Source organism: Podarcis filfolensis, assembly GCF_964270895.1.
Source record: "Podarcis filfolensis genome assembly, chromosome: 10".
In the NCBI taxonomy this organism is placed as follows: domain Eukaryota; kingdom Metazoa; phylum Chordata; class Lepidosauria; order Squamata; family Lacertidae; genus Podarcis; species Podarcis filfolensis.
The window spans coordinates 19102420-19119709 of NC_139612.1; the positions used below are offsets into that span (position 1 = coordinate 19102420).

At 43.2% G+C, this 17290-nt stretch overlaps 2 protein-coding genes across 17 annotated transcripts in view; both read left to right on the plus strand.

The window, feature by feature from the left end:
• CADPS2 (calcium dependent secretion activator 2) overlaps positions 1-17290 on the plus strand; it is a 347579-nt gene that overhangs the window by 150882 nt on the left and 179407 nt on the right. For all 16 annotated transcript variants that reach the window (XM_083574323.1, XM_083574326.1, XM_083574325.1 and 13 more), the window contains exon 7: positions 13395-13506. In XM_083574323.1, coding sequence (XP_083430449.1) covers positions 13395-13506 — 112 coding nt within the window. The remainder of the gene's footprint in view (positions 1-13394; positions 13507-17290) is intronic.
• On the plus strand, positions 15512-16026 carry LOC310743374 (large ribosomal subunit protein eL32-like). The gene has a single exon (XM_083573554.1). It carries the CDS (start codon positions 15568-15570, stop codon positions 15973-15975), a length of 408 nt encoding a protein of 135 aa, XP_083429680.1. The 5' UTR covers positions 15512-15567; the 3' UTR covers positions 15976-16026.

A 17290-nucleotide genomic window follows, 5' to 3' on the forward strand; every position in this document is an offset into this window, starting at 1 on the left:
TTCCGTGTGCTGCTCTGGTTCGCCAGAAGTGGCTTAGTCATGCTGGCCACATGACCTGGAAGCAGTACGCCGGCTCCCTCGGCCAATAAAGCGAGATGAGCGCCGCAACCCCAGAGTCGGCCACGACTGGACCTAATGGTCAGGGGTCCCTTTTCCTTTACCTTAATCTGGAGAATAAGAAGAGGCATCAGCGATGTGCTGATAAGCTCCAAGTCTTAGAAGATCATGTTCACTGTTGTCCCGATCAGTCTGCATGCAAAGCGTGAGATCAATATACAAAGTAAAGCGTTGCCAGCTGCTTTACTTGCCATTTCCAGTGCAAAGGGATTTTTATCACAAATGTTAGAAATTAGATCCAAAGAACATTTACTGCATTTCTCTAATGGTTATTCCCTGCTGGGAGTCTGATGGATGACACATGAGTAGGGAAGCGATCCAATTAATCAATTAAAATGTCTTAAATCGTCGAAATTAGTCTGTTACTCCATCAATTTAAATTTGCAAACTGGTAAAAACTGTGCTTCTGAAGCAAGAAATGTGTGTGTTCTAGGTAATGCACCTGTGTCCTTGGAGGGAATGTCTCCTTTGGTGATGCCTCCTTTGTGAGGGGAATGGTCAGTTCCTCTTAAGATGATGCTTGCCACCTGCAATTTTTAGAAGTACTTGTATTAAAGCTTCATATATATCTCAGAGAGGTTGTCTTTTTAAGTCAGTGTTTAAAAACAGATGGGTGGGGTACAAATAATAAAATTATTATTATTATTATTATTATTATTATTATTATTATTATTATTATTATTAGTGAATCTGTCAAATTCAGGTTCTCTCGGTTTCTTCTGTTTGCCCTATTTCCCCATCAATTTGCAATATTTACAGATTGGTGTGCATTTCTGCTACAATAGGTGATTCCTTGCTAGCTGTTTCCCTAATATAATGTACCTGTGGATATCATTTTCACTGATATGTGTGCTTCTGTGCACTTTGGGGCTGGAAAACTACATCACAAAATTCAGAGAAACGTGGATTTTAAAAGTAGTTGTGTTTCAGTTTGCATATTGGTCCAGGAGTCCTTTATTTAGAAGTGAACTGAATTAGTTTCTCCCCTTGTTGTCGGCCAACTTAAATGTTTGTTGCTATTTGTGGAACATTTGTATTCTTTTTTCCTCTTCTGTTAGCAGTTTTCTACTTCTTTATGTTTTCAAAAGGACACCAGCACAGACAGTGACCTTTTCCACAAAGCCTCACTTTAAAAAACACTTTCCTCGAATCTTTGTTGTCTAAAGCAGTTACTGTTTTCTTTCTCTCTCTTTTGCTTACATGCTATCAGGTTTTCCTGTTGCTTGAACAGCCAACTCCTTAGCATTTTCCTCTTGGCAGTTCTTGACATTGTTAGCCATGGAGCTTTGCACAGTAATGTCCATAGGATTTCTTTACCATTTAAATTTTTATTGCTGTAAACGTTTAATAACAAAATGTGCAGACAGAAGCCCTTTACAGCTGCGGGAAAAGAGAGAAAATTTGAGTTCCTCCCACTTGGTTATACCAGACTATGTCTTTCTTGTGTGCATTGACCCACTACAGAGATACCCCAACACCTGTGTGTTCTTTTTCCTATTTCTTCTTTTGCCATTTTTTAGTTTTGCCTGCAGAAGGCTTCCTATAGTGTATACCCCCATTCTACCCTGCTGCCATCCCTGTTTGACATAGCGTTTTCTCCTTCATGGAGAGCACGTGTTGCGGTGGGGGCCGCCATGACACTCCAAAGTTGGGGGCGGGCTAATTGTTTGTTGGCCACTGATGCGATTGGGGCTTCCCTTGTTGTTGGGAAGAAGTTAATGTTGCCATTTGTTGATTGACAGCCAAAAATGCTAAAACTCCTTGCACGAGGCTAGGGCTTCCTCTTTTCGCCCGTGCATCGGATTGCCCATCCCCCCTTCCCTAGAATTAGGGTTGTTCGCTTTGACCTTGCTATGCCTGTCATAGGGTCGTCTGCTCTTGGGGCAGGAATTTTGTCCATCTGGCTGGTTGGCTGGGGCCATTTGGTTTTTGCCTACTGCGTAGCAAATCGTCACAACTTGTAAGGTTGCGGTTAGGCATTGGTTTATGGTTTGGTTGGTTGAGGGGCATGGATTGGCTGTGCCTGCCCCTCTAATGCTGCTGCTGCAACGGATTCCGTTAAAGGAATCAGGGGCTAACTATTGCTTGTCCACTCTGTCAAGGGGGCTCGAGCCATGCAAGAGCCCCTGGCTGCATTTGGGGAGGGCTGAGGGCAGCTTCCCTGCTCCGTCCCTACCCCCAAGTGTATTCCCCTTTTCTGACTTTCGCATCGTGCGGAATGTCAGTCTGTCGCCCATGGTGGGGGCAGATAGTCGCAAGCAATCACTCACATTTTTGTATTTTGATAAAGTTGTGGCCAAAATTATGCCAAAAACCTTAAACAAAAATTCTGTGTGATGTGTGAGTTGTTGGGGTGGCCTTGGGGACCTCGACACGCATCTTTCAGTGGCCATCTCTATTCAAAAGAGAGATTCTCAGTCTTAATCTTTCATAACATCTTCATCAACGTCTTAAATGAAAGAGTTGTGCTTTGTGTTGTTGCTTTTACAATAACAATTTTCAGCTTGCCAGGCTTTTCTCTCTCTACGTGTTGTTTTTGTTACAAAAATACGCATTTCTGATTGCCGTTGCTAACCAAATCCCAAAGTATTGAATCTTATTTAACATTGATCTTGATAGTTTGATTTTTTTTTTAATAGTCTCTGGGAAATTGAGTTACCTTTGTGGACACAATACTTGCAGATGTCACTAAAATAAAATTACCCACTACAGCAAACATTGCAGCTGTTACATTTGTGTCATTTTCAACAGTGTAAGTAAATAATACTTGAAACAGTACATTATTTTTGTATGCGTTGCTTACATGGACATATGTGCCGCAGGATTCCTGCAAATGTAAGGACAGAGGAGATTTTAATGGAAACTCACAAGTAATAAATCTTAATGTTGAAATTTAATTAATCTGGATGCAGCTTGCTTGTACGCATTACTGATCTGAGTTCCATTTTGACATGAGTTTTAAAAGAATGTTTCTTTATTACCCTGCACTGGACTGAAAGATTCTGTGTAAATTGGATTAAATAATTTATTTGGAACATCTATCAGCATTGCTAAGCTGTTGAAAATGAGAATCAGTTGTACATTGCAAAGACAAGGGAAGAACTTTTGGACGCATTGCATTAAAAGCAAATCCTTCAGAAGATCTGCAGCAGAAAGATGAGGAGGGAAGGAAAGGAGGAGACTTTGGCAGGTTCTGCCAGATCCTTCCCTGTTGTGGTAGGTAGGCAGAATTCAATAAAGCAAATTTCAGAATAATTAGTTCACATTTTGGTTCCTGACATATTACAGTGGTACCTCGGGTTAAGTACTTAATTCGTTCCGGAGGTCTGTACTTAACCTGAAACTGTTCTTAACCTGAAGCACCAGTTTAGCTAATGGGGCCTCCTGCTGCCGCCGCGCCACCGGAGCACCATTTCTGTTCTTATCCTGAACCAAAGTTTTTAACCTGAAGCACTATTTCTGGGTTAGCGGAGTCTGTAACCTGAAGCATATGTAACCTGAAGCGTATGTAACCCGAGGTACCACTGTATTATAGCTGTCCAGAAGCCTTGGACAATAAGAACTTGATTTTTTTAAAAAAATTAAAATGGTAAGGTTGAAGGGGAGTGGGGAGTGTGGCATAACTGCACTCTGTATCTGTAAAAACGTTAAATGCAACAATTGGGATCTCTAGGTAAAGGTAAAGGGACCCCTGACCGTTAGGTCCAGTCATGGACGACTCTGGGGTTGCGGCTCTCATCTCGCTTTACTGACCGAGGGAGCCGGCATACAGCTTCCAGGTCATGAGGCCAGCATGACTAAGCCGCTTCTGGAGAACCAGAGCAGCACATGAAAAGGCTGTTTACCTTCCCGCCAGAGTGGTACCTATTTATCTAGGTGCACTTTGACGTGCTTTCGAACTGCTAGGTTGGCAATTATTTAGAAGTGTTGTGCAAGTGTTGCGCCCACATTGAGATCTTTTCAGCCGCATAGCTCACTGCATAACTTTGGCCCTGTACCTGTGCCTTTGGGATTAGTCAGAATGACATGACCCTATCTACATCCCACATACTTTGCCAGGTGCTCCTGCTCCTGCTGTGTATTAGCAAAATGCCTGTCACCACGTTATGATAGGTAGGGAGGATGTACTGAGGGATGAGTTTCATCTCTCGGGGAACCCTGGATGTGTTCTGTGTGTGTGTGTGCTCTATACCCAGACACATCAACTCTCCCCCAAAATGGGATTCTTCCCAGTGTCAGGTGTGGAGGGCAGCACAAAAGCAGTAGTTAATGTTTTACAGAGTATTTCTCAGTACTGACAGCATTCTACATGCATCCTACCTAAGTGTGATGCTTTGCTAGTCGTTCCTTGGGGAGGAAAGTAGCAAGTCACGTGGAACAAACGATATACATACATTTGAAGACCCTGCTAGAGCGGGATCTTAAACCTTGCCCTCCACCCTTCTTAGCTCAACATGCTTCTCTTTGCACACATCCATGCTGGATTCCCTTTCTTGGTTCTGCTATAGCAACTGGAAATCAACTGTTTACACAAACATAGAATCATAGAATCATAGAGTTGGAAGAGACCACAAGGGCCATCGAGTCCAACCCCCTGCCAAGCAGGAAACACCATCAGAGCACTCCTGACATATGGTTGTCAAGCCTCAGCTTAAAGACCTCCAAAGAAGGAGACTCCACCACACTCCTTGGCAGCAAATTCCACTGTGTTAGCCACCCCTCCCAGTTTGGTGTCATCTGCAAATTTGATCAGGATGCCCTTGAGTCCATCATCCAAGTCGTTGATAAAGATGTTGAATAAGACTAGTGGCACCCCACTAGTCACTCTTCTCCAGGTTGAAGAGGAACCATTGATGAGCACCCTTTGGGTTCGGTCAGTCAGCCAGTTACAAATCCACTGAGTGGTAGCATAGTCAAGACCGCATTTTACCAGCTTCTTTACAAGAATATCATGGGGCACCTTGTCAAATGCCTTGCTGAAATCAAGGTAGGCTACATCCACTGCGTTCCCTTCATCTACCAGGCTTGTAATTCTGTCAAAAAACGAGATCAGGTTCGTCTGACATGACTTATTTTTCAGAAATCCATGCTGACTATTAGTGATCACAGCATTCCTTTCTAGGTGCTCACAGACTGTTTGCTTAATGATCTGCTCCAGAATCTTCCCTGGTATTGATGTCAGACTGACTGGGCGGTAATTATTTGGGTCCTCTCTTTTCCCCTTTTTGAAAATAGGGACATGTGCCCTTCCAAAATATCGGGATGAATGAAAAGAAGCAGAAATTGGTTCCAGTGATCCTTGAGGTCCCTGCAACCCAGCAGGGCATCTAGACATCAGGGGTGGGGATTGATTTTCACTATGACTACATCACTGGATTGCATCCTTGAGCTGTGAGAAGACCTCTTGCTAGCTTCATGGGCAGCCGCCTTGGGACTGCATTCCGGCGGTGGATGCATTCAGACACACGACTCTCCACCCTTCATCCAAGCAAGCAAGAAGTCTTATCACAGTTCAAGGACACAATCCAGGCAGGCAGAGTCACTAGAGGAAATTGCAGAGCAGAACCAGTGCAGGGTGTGGCCCGTAGACAGTCCTGAGGGCTAGATAAAGTAGCCTGGAGGGGTGTCAGAGACCAGGCTGAGGAGTCCTGCTCTGATGAGGAATAGTGGGAGCCTCCCCTTCTCTCTGCTCCTGACCAGGATCCTGAAGCTGCCCAGGAGCAGTGGAGCAGTATAGATTTGGAACAGTGGTTTGCAGAGGGGCATAGTTCTGAAGACAAAAGTTGGGATGAACCTGGGGCGTGAACAGCAAAGTGAAGAAGAACAGGAAGAGAGAGAGCTCCAGCCTATCAGTCCAAGGTCATGTAGAGCAGATAAGGTGGCTACTCAAAAAGCACAGTGGTTGCGAGATCAGGTTGCAAGGCATGGAAGTGATTAGAGGGGAAGTGGGTGGAAACCTTAATTGGGAACATCTTCATTCCGAGAATGGCTGCTTTGTTCTTTTGCTGTGATCATTAAAGACTCTTTAAATGGTAAGCAACTCTCTTCGCTTTGTTCTTCTTATCTATGGCCAAAGCGGTGGAAGAAAAAAGCACACCAAGAACTCAGGCCAATGTAAGTTTCAATAGTGGGAGTGGTCCGTACTCACAAATCAATAGTCAATAGTAACAAAAACTAATCCATTCAAAAGTATGTATTCTGATAAGGATTACAAACTCAAATAGAGATTACAAACTCAAACTCAAAAAGATATGTATAACATAATAATTCGTTACAAAGATTTTTTCTTTTTTCACTCGATAATAATGTTGTTCCTTATAATTTAACAGCTTGCAGATGGAGACTCAGTTTCAATCATAGAGCAGAAGTCAGAAGTGAATTATGGATTAGAAACCAGGATAGGGCCCTGTTTCGATGTATTCACCTTCATCAGCTGGAAGTATCAAATATTACATGAAAATACATTTAAATTCTAAATTATCATAAATTATAAAAGTCATAAATTACAAAACAGTATTATATACCATTGGGGGGAAGAAGCCGAGTCTCCGAAGCCTGAAAAGGGGCCACGTTTGCCCCCCCCTCCAGACCAGAGTTTCCCCTCCCTTGATGTATGTGTATTTTGCATACTTGCGGACATTAGTCTTTCATTGGTAAACAATGGCACAAAGATTGATTCATTTTGTGAAGGTAGATGCGTGCTCAGTTTGCATGTGTGTATTCTGTTGGGATTGTGTAGGCTCACTTTCCATTCTCTCCCCCCCCCCCTTTCCCTTTTTCATTTTTGAGATGCAATTCCAAGACTTGATTGTAATGACTTTTCCCATTTCCTCCAAAAATTTCCCACTCCCTTCCATTAGCTTGCTAAAGGTGCTGTATTTTTGAGACGCAAAGCTGACGTTTGGGTTGTTTTCCCCCTCACTGCCAATAACATGTCAGGACTATATAAGTATTAAATCTGCAGTGACTGACATGCCATAATTGCTCTATCCCAGAGTAAGAGATTGCAGTATTTTGTCTCCAAGGCACCTGTTCCCTGCAACAGAAATCAATTCACCTTATGATAGCTCACAGATGGCTAGGTGCTCGGGGGTTGGGGACAGGGTGAATCAAAATGCATAAATTGAAAACACGTACAAATGTTTTCCACAACTTTAGCTGATTAAATCTACAAATAAGGTTGTCATACTACATTAATGGTCTAAGACAGGCTAAAGTCTATGTTACCGAGGGTTGCTCTGTTCTTTAGGAAATGGTTGACAAGCCAGAAATGTAGTTTGTCACATGATTTTGACTCTGCCAGGACTGGTCAGGCTCCATATTAAAATCAGAGCGCTCTAATAATGAAGGCCCAGGTTATGCAGCATACAAACATCTACATTTGGAATTTTTGCTGTGATTTGAGGCATTAAAAACAGGGAGGGGGAGAGATGTTCCACCTTTCCCCCAAGCCTTCACATTGCTGCACAACACATGTAACCACTGCCACCCCATATATTTCCTATGTCTCCCAGTGATGTGTAGTTAAAACAGACATGCAACAAGTCTTCCAAGCCGTCATTTATCTCTCCCCAACCTCTCTTTCACACACAGCAGCTACTGAAGTGGTTTGGAGGGCAGAAAGTATGTGGTCACATGTGTCAATGTAATGTCACACATCCGGCTAGATAATATGAGATCTAGGGGATGGGATGTAGACTAAAGTCAGCCACGTGGTCACAACTCTGTATCATGCTACGCACCTTTACATCTCAAGGGTGCAAAAGATAACGTCTTCTCCATACCCCCTGTCTATGAAGCATTCATTCTGAGTTGCTTGTACAAGTCTTGCAGAGCTTAGCTGGTACCTGGTCTTGTTTGAGCAAGCAATCTGGTTTTTTTGTAGGGAAGTTCATCAATGGCGCACGTTCATTCTGATTTGCTTGTAAGGTGTTTAGATGTTTTACCATTAATCATTTGTTCATTCCTTATTCCCAATGCATTTCCCCACCACTTTCCTAACTGCAAAAAGAAAAAAAAAGCTATTTTAAAGTGGATTTGTTGCACAAGGACAACAGAGCCTTTTAGTTCATTTTAATTGCACAAACCAAAATTTACGGTGTGCACTGGAATACCTCCTGCCAAACAGTGACAGGCTGGAGATGCCCTTAGGCAATATGCAATTGTAATTTCTCTCTCTCTCTCTCCCTCTGAAATGAATACTTAATCATTTTTAAAAATGAATTCTTTTTATACATGAAATGACTTCCTGAAGTGTATTATCTTACTAGTGTTTCTTTGAATTGTTTCTATCTTCATTTCTTTCCTACATAATAATGTTCTCTTCCTTGTTTCCAAGTGCACTTACTGTTTAAATTTGCATGATAAAAGGCTTGAAAATTATTAATTGGCTTTAGTGATGTGGTGCCCCCTAGGGTCCTTTGGAGAATACTTAGCCTAGCATCTCGGGGGAGTCGCTTAGGTAAGCTGAATTAGATACCCAGTTGCTCAGCTCCAGGGAGGAGCATTAACTCAGTGACAGCTCACACTTGTTGCACACTGAAGGTCCCAGATTTCAGTCCCTGGAAAAGGACAGAAAGTTCCCCTGTCTGAAATCCTGGAAAGTTGTTGCCAACATTGACTGTTATCACCCAACTCAGGATGATAAAGGCAACCCCTGGCACTGTATTAAGCTCCAAGAGGGCTCCCATGTTCCAACGCTTGTGTGCTGATTCCGGGGAGTTACCGTGCAGCGTGGCCCAAGTCCAGTCCGAGGTCGAGGGTGTAGTATGGGGGCTGTCCGTCAAGCCTGAAGCCCAGGTCCACAGGTCACTCACCTCTCCTGGCCTGGAGGTGAGCACTCCTCCTGTGGGAACTTAGTTCCCTCCGCCTCTCTGCCCTGAGCCTCTGCAGCTCAGGAGAGGCTGGAGGGTTACTGGACCCAGAGGCAACCTCACCTTCCCCTGACGGGGCTGAGAGTGGAGCACCTGCAAGCAATGGGTCCTCGATCACCTCCGGAGCCAGAGTAGATTCAGCTGGTGTCTGCTCCTGAGGATCCGGCATAGGTGAGGGCCCTTCAGGTTCAAGCCCCAGCCCCGGCTCAGCCGGTCCTGGAGGCAGGGACTCCTGTGCAGGCTGGGATTCCTCAGGTTCAGCCTCTGAATCCGATTCCCAGGCCATCACAGCTTGCCATCTTCAAAATCCTATGGATGAAGTTCACCAAGTGGTAGAGCCACTGCTTTGCACACACAACATCCCAGGTTCAAACCCCAGCATCTTCAGGTAGCCTTGGGAATGTGCCCTGTCTGAAATCTTGGCGGTTAACTGCCAGTCACTGCAAACAGTGCCAAGCTAGATGGATCCAATATGAAGGCGGTTTGTACTAGAAACCAGACTTTAATTGTTGCAACTTCAGCCCTCTTGAATTCGATACCAATTGGAACTACACAAGCACCTAGCATCTTGATATTCTTCCTTCTTTTTTGGCAATCACTTGTAGCCAAGTAAGATAGTCTTCCATAAGCACGGTTTAATCAGTGAGTCCGTAAGTGACTGTGGAGGCCAATGCTGGACCCACACGTCCTTCTACAGTGGGGACATTGGTTTCCGGGTGGTAGTTGATCACAGTGAGGGTTTGCCAAGTGTGTCTTCCTCTTAGCACGTTTCTCCCTTTCGTCCTGTGTTCGAGTGTCTTCAAAGCCCATGGCACCTTTGGTAAAGGCTGTTTTCCAATTGGAGCTTTCTCAGGCCAGTGTTTCCCAGTTGTCGGTGTTTATACTACTTTTATTTTTTAGAATTGCCTTGAGAGAGTCTTTAAACCTCTTTTGTTGACCCACCAGCATTATGCTTTCCATTTTTAAATTCAGAATAGAGTAGTAGTCAAGAACAAACTATCTTGATATTCAGATAGCCGCTGAAGTTGTGTTTGTTGAAGAAGGCTTACCTGAAGTGTGACCCATTCATTTTACTGAATTGAATTGTAGAAATTGTTTTACTGCTTTTAGTTTACTGAGTCTGCATCTTTTGTTTTTTAACTTATTGCACACCACTTTCGTAGCTTTGAGGTTTATAAATCTGCAAAACAAAATAAATAAATTTTAAACTAACCCAAACCTGCCTTGGGGGCCCCGTGAGCGGCCAAAAGATATAAGATGAATATTTTAAGTAAATAGAAGTTAGGTTTTCCTAGCAGGCACAAAAGGCAGAGGTAGAGTCAAGTATATGAGTAGAAAATATTTCTTCTGGCATCTAATGCTTGTGTAGCTTCATAAAATAAACACTTAGGCTATCTTTGACAGAGTTGCAGTGGATCAGTTGTAAGAGGTAACAGTTCTGTCAGAAGTTAAATGACCCTTTTCTGCCCTCCTGGCAGAAGCCAAGGAACATACCGTATTTTTCACTCTATTGGACGCAGTTTTTCCCCTCCAAAAATTGAGGGGAAATGTGTGTGCGTCCTATGGAGCGAATGCAGGCTTGTGCCATAGCCGCGCGCAACCCCTCCGGCGGGGAGAGGCTGCACGGGGCTATGGCTTCTTTAGCCCTGCGCAGCGTCTCCCAGCAAGGAGAGGCTGCACGGGGCTAAAGGGGAAGCCAAAACAGTGAGTGGGATCCATCCCGCTTGCTGCCTTGCCTTCTTTCATAGCTGCGCGCAACCCCTCTGGCAGGGATAGGTTGTGTGCAGCCTGTACACTGCTCTTTGGGGCTGGGAGGGGGAAATATTTTTTTTCTTGAATTCCCCCCCTAAAAACTGGGTGCGCCCTATGGTCCGGTGCGCCCTATGGTGCGAAAAATACTGTAACTTCTGCTATCTCCAAAACATCAAAGCCTTAATCAAAAATTGCATGTTTATGTAAAGTTCGCTGTGAAATTGGCACAATTGCATAACTAATGGAAGGGAAGAGAATCCAGTTGTTATAGCAGCGCACGCTTTTGCTTCCTTTAGGAAGGTACTGTAAGTTTGTGGTCTTGGTAACAGAAAGGTCAGATTCAGACTAGGACATGATAAGTAACTTTTACAGTTGACATATTGCACCATTAACTACAGTTGACATATTGCATCCCATGACAGCGGAATTGCAAGGCAGAAGCTCTGTGCTGAAGGCAGACACAAACTTCGATTTGTGAGGACTAAGGGTCAGACTGAAGGTGATAATATTGACTATATTGTCAATTGCACGAAAGTCCCGGGTTTTTTACAATCTGATGTTTGCAATCCAGTTTTGCTGTCTTTTGACAGGTTTGGTTTATGCCCAGGAATTTTGAAGCTTGTAGTATTGGTGCCTGTTGCGTGGTGTATTAGTCAGTAATCTTTATTTCATTCAAGACTTCTTCTAGGATGCCCAGAGAACAGGAGCTTTTGGGCAATTAATAACTTCAGTGAGTAAATAAAAAATATTTCTAAATCAAAATCTGGGGAAAAATGCAGCCTCAGGAGCAACCCTATTGTTTAATATAGATGACTTTTTCATTGTGAAAAATCAAGACAATTGGGTCTATCAGCAGGAAATTTTGTCATGGGGAATCTACCATGTGAGAATTCTGACTAAGGAGCCACTCCTCCCCAACCAGACCCTCGTGGCAACTGGTGTCCCTTGTTGCACAGATAGAATCCTGTTAGCATGTGGCTTTTGCAATTCACTGGGTCTTCTGTGTAAGCCTTGGCCCAGGATACCTGAAGGAGCGTTTCCACCCCCATTGTTCAGCCCAGACACTGAGGTCCAGCTCTGAGGGCCTTCTGGCGGTTCCCTCACTACGAGAAGTGAGGTTACAGGGAACCAGGCAGAGTGTCTTCTCAGTAGTGGCACCCACCCTGTGTAACGCCCTCCCATCAGATGTCAGGGAAATAAACAACTATATGACTTTTAGAAGACATCTGAAGGCAGCCCTGTTTAGGGAAGTTTTTAATGTTTGATCTTTTAATGTGTTTTTAATATCCTGTTGGAAGCCTCCTAGAGTGGCTGGGTAGGGCCTGCTAGATGGGTGGGGTATAAATAATAAATTGTTGTTGTTGTTGTTGTTGTTATCCTGCCATAGCAGCTACAGGCACTGCATTAACTCTTCTGCTCCCATGTTGTGCGCTACCATTGAAGATGTGTTTTATAATAGGTTGGGTGTCATCAAAGAGTTGTTCAGGCATTGCCATGCATTGATTTATGCCTTATGTTTGCATGTAATGTGGACACTACACACTACACAGTGTGTAGTGTTGTGATGGGTGCGGGGAGGGGTGTCAACTTTGCCTGGGACATTACAGGAATATTATTATTATTATTATTTAAACTTAATAAATGTATTACACCACTGGGATAGCTCAGTTGGTAGAGTTTGAGACTCTTAATTTCAGGGTTATGGGTTCAAGTCCCACTTCGGGCAAAAGATGCCTGCAGTTCAGAGGGTTCAATTAGACCCCTGTGGTCTCTTCCAGATCTACCATTCTATGATTCTGTGACATGTTATAAGATGTTAATGTTCTGCACAACATGTAACCCCTCCAAAAAGCCCACCATAACAGCAGTACAAAACTCCCGCAGCACACTAACAATAAAACAAAACAAAACAATGCTCAGCAGTTTTAAGAACAGCAATCAGCACCCTAGCCCAGAAGTCCCTGACCACATCAACCCATAAATTTTGATTGTTTGTTTGATTTCCCTATCTACCACCTGAAAAAGTCTGGCCTCTAGGCCAGCTGCTGCAAATCAGTTGGGGGGGGGGTTCCTCCAGGGATGATCTGGCAAGCTGTTTTCTCCTTGCAGGGAGATCAACAGCAAATGCAGATAATTTGATTCTGCAGCTCCTGTGCTGTGGAATCCGCTGTGTACACATAGGATCGTTAATGCATTACACCACTATTAGCCCACATGTAGTGTTCGCCAGGATCCTGAGTTAAGAACACACTTGGGTTGCACTAGACAATTGTATAAGAAGCTTGAAAAGCAAGTTCAATGCCATACCATTAATCTTAACCACTTTCGGTTTATTTTAATGGGACAAATACAAACTTACCCAAACATAAATTTGTAGAAGTCCATCTGCTTCGTGCTACAAACTCCCCGAATATAGTCAATCTTTCATTATGCCATCTGCCACATTGGATGATTTTTAATTACAGAACCAATATAGGAGAATTGTGAAAGCTCTTCCATCTTGGGAACTTGAGTTTTCAGATGGAAGTAGCAACTCTGTAGGGAAGTAGAAATGCTGTGCTTGCTTACAGGGGCCTCGAGAGATTGCCACCGCCACAACGCTTGCTTTTTAATGCATTTGGAATTTGAATATTGTCATTTATTTTGTTGCAGATGGGGAACTCAAGGGGATTTCACCACCACACATCCACGGCCTGTCGTCAAAGTGAAACTTTTCACAGAATGTACTGGGGTCCTGGCACTGGAAGATAAGGAGCTAGGAAGGGTAAGAGCTCACATAATTTTCAAGAGTTTAAGATGCTGATAGAGGGCGTGATGACTGGAGGCTTTGGGGTAGCTGAACCCACTGAATGTTGATCAGTTTTCAACCATGGTGCTCAAGTGAAACTACCCTTTATTTGCGACCTTGGTGATACATACGCTTTAAGCATTCTGTGTTTGCAGTTTGACTTTCTGTTACCATACAAGGGTAAGAAGCTAAAGACAGACCTTTCAATGGGTAAAAGACAACCTGGTGTTAATTGCTGATTTTAAGCTTCCACTATTGTTTAATGCTGACTATTGGAAGCCTTTTATTTTGGTGAGAGTTTGAGACACAAAGATAAAGTTATTACCTCAACGTTATGGCACGTCCGAGACAATCTCTATTCAGCAACCAGTGTGTGGGCTTTAATCCAGTCTCTATTCTGAAGTGTCTGGGTAGTTTGTGATGCCATATTCAAAGAGAAACAAAACACCAATATCACAAAAGGTGGTAGAATAAGATGTCTCAAATATCATTGTATCTAGTAAGTCGAACGGAATCTGTTCCGGAAGTCCGTTTGACTTCCAAAATGTTCGGAAACCAAGGTGCGGCTTCCGATTGGCTGCAGGAAGCTCCTGCAGCCAATTGGAAACCACAGAAACCGCACCAGACATTTGGGTTCCAAAAGAACACCTGCAAACCGGAACACTCACTTCTGTGTTTGCGGCGTTCGGGAGCCAAAGCGTATGAATGCCAAGGCATTTGGTTCCCAAGCTACGATTGTATTAAAATGATGTGTTATTTATCATCCTATGCCAGCTTAGCTGTGCCTGCTAAAAACAAAGGATGCTCCGCAGCAGGGTTCGATTCTTTCTAGCGGCAAGGGGATCCATAGTGTGAATCTGCCAGTGAGAAAGCATTCTTGATAGATAGGTGCATGGTATTTCTATGGTTTTCCCAGTAGTGATGTATGGAAGTGAGAGCTGGACCATAAAGAAGGCTGATCACCGAAGAATTGATGCTTTTGAATTATGGTGCTGGAGGAGACTCTTGAGAGTCCCATGGACTGCAAGAAGATCAAACCTATCCATTCTGAAGGAAATCAGCCCTGAGTGCTCACTGGAAGGACAGATCCTGAAGCTGAGGCTCCAATACTTTGGCCACCTCATGAGAAGAGAAGACTCGCTGGAAAAGACCCTGATGTTGGGAAAGATGGAGAGCACAAGGAGAAGGGGACGACAGAGGACGAGATGGTTGAATAGTGTTTGCGACGCTACCAGCATGAGTTTGACCAGACTGCGGGAGGCAGTGGAAGACAGAAGTGCCTGGCGTGCTCTGGTCCAGGGGGTCATGAAGAGTCGGACACAACTAAACGACTAAACAACAACAACATTTTTTTAAAAAAGAGGATTCATTCAGTTGAGTTTACAAAGGAAAAGGGGAGTTTTCTTAGTGCAGAGATAGGGAACCGCAGATCCAGGGGCAAAATACAACCCTCCAGGCTTCTCTGTCCTGCCCCAGAGGCCTTCCTGGGCCACCCCCTCCCTGTTCTTGCTCTGAACAAAGAAAGAGAGAAGACAGTGTCTGAATTTCCCAGGAATGGCTGGATTTCGACAGCAAAGGCAACACAGACGCTCCTGACATTTCCCTCTCATGAATTTGTGAGGTTTATTGCCCACTTCTAACTATCGAAAAGGAAGAGTTGAGCTGTGATATTCTACTTCGGAACATTGTGTCCACGTAATGGTTTAATGATGCGATCTTAGCTGTTGCACATTAATGGATGGCTTTTTATCTGGAAATTTCTTTTACAGCAATAAAAATTCATTTGAGTTCCTCGGAGCCCAGTGGCTCCTAATGACAAATCACCTAATGAAAGTCCCTGCTTTTCTCCCTGCACTGAAAAGTGTTACCTTTATTTCCTCGCAGTGCTGCGCCACTTAGTGATTTGAATTATGCCTTTTTTATTATTATCTGTGAAATCTCTATAGGCATTCAGTGGTAAATCTTCAAAATTCTGAACTTCAGCTTTCTCTCCGCGCTTGCTCCCTGCACGGGTGCTGCCATTCTCCAGCAGGCACTATGCCGGCCCTCAGACCCCTCATCAAGCCTAAGATCGTCAAGAAGAGGATCAAGAAGTTCATCCGCCATCAGTCTGATCGCTGTGTCAAAATTAAGCGTAACTGGCGGAAGCCCAGAGGTATTGACAACAGAGTCCGCAGAAGGTTCAAGGGCCAAATCTTGATGCCCAACATTGGGTATGGTAGCAGTAAGAAGACAAAGCACATGTTGCCTTCAGGATTCAGAAAGTTCCTTGTCCACAACGTCAAAGAGCTGGAGGTGCTGGTGATGAGCAACAAGTCCTATTGTGCAGAGATTGCTCACAATGTTTCATCCAAGAATCGGAAGGTAATTGTGGAAAGAGCAGCTCAGCTTGCTATCAAAGTCACCAATCCAAATGCCAGACTGCGCAGTGAGGAAAATGAATAAATAGTTGTTCTTGTACAACTGTATTTAATAAAAAGTAAAACAAAAAAAAAATCTGAACTTCATTCCAGACAAGCGAGTCCCATTGTAAGTAGGGAAAGCCTAGCCTAATTCATCATGCGTCATTTTGAAAAGATGCTTCTACACTTTAATCAGAACTATGTTTTCAACACTCTTACCTGTTCTACAGTAAATTATGTCACAACTTCCGATCTGTGTGCAAAATACAAGTTGCAAAGCCAGTTTGAATATTTCTTAATCGTTCCAACACTTGGCTGGCTGCCATCCAATGCCTTATTGGACTTTTTTGTTTTTATTCTTTTTTGTGTGTATTTTGCGTTTTATATTGTGATTTTATGTTGTAACCACCTTGAGACCTGTGGATATAGGGCAGTATATAATAATAATAATAATAATAATAATAATAATAATAATAATACTCTCTAAGCATTGTTATCACTGGCAAATAAATAATACTAATGCTTTAGCTAAAGCTTGGGTACTAGATTTGCTTCAAAAGTGTGTGCCTGAAAATTTGCTTGACTAAGGAAATGTGACTAAAAACAAAGATGTAAATCATTACTTTTGAATACTTGTTACAATAGAATCAATTCTAATATCATTTGATTTGTAATATACAAATCAATTGGATATGTAATGTTATTGGACTCTGTGGCGTTTGCCTCCTAGGATCGTCATAAGGAAAGGGTTAAAATGGGTGTGATGTGATTGGCTAGTGAAAATGCAAGGGGGGAATAAAAGGAAGTTGAGGTTGAGTTGAGTTGAGGTTTGAGAGTTGGGAGTTGAGGTTTGGGAGCTGAAGAAGGAAGAGGGAGGAATAGGCAGTGGGTTGGTCGAGTTGTGAGAGAGTGAGAGGAATTGTTAGGTGGAGTCAGATAGATAGTTGGAATAATCAGTTTGGAGTTGTTAGGAACTAAGAATAAGAAACTGCCAAGTAAAATTAACTGTAACCTTAAGCTTGTTCCTGCATTTAAAAATAAACTTGATTATTTGTTTATGTTAACAACTGACTGGACCGGGGACCCTGTGTGTGATCGCCACAGATTCCAACTCCCATCATCCCTGGTACTGCTGGGAATTGGAGTCCAACAACAAGCAGAAGGTCTCCATTCCTTATTTATGGCATTACCAATATAAGGCTATTTATCTTCTTCCCCCAGCCCTCTGTCTCTCTCAAAAAAGTGAGAAATCCATGTCTGGCACCATGCTTGATGAATCAGATTGTGTAATCATGCATGGTGGTATTTTTCTGATAAGTTTTCCATATATATATATATATATATATATATATATATAT

What these genes read in the sequence shown, in the direction of transcription:
- LOC310743374 (XM_083573554.1), top strand. Translation starts at nt 15,568, where the DNA reads ATGCCGGCCCTCAGACCCCTCATCAAGCCTAAGATCGTCAAGAAGAGG.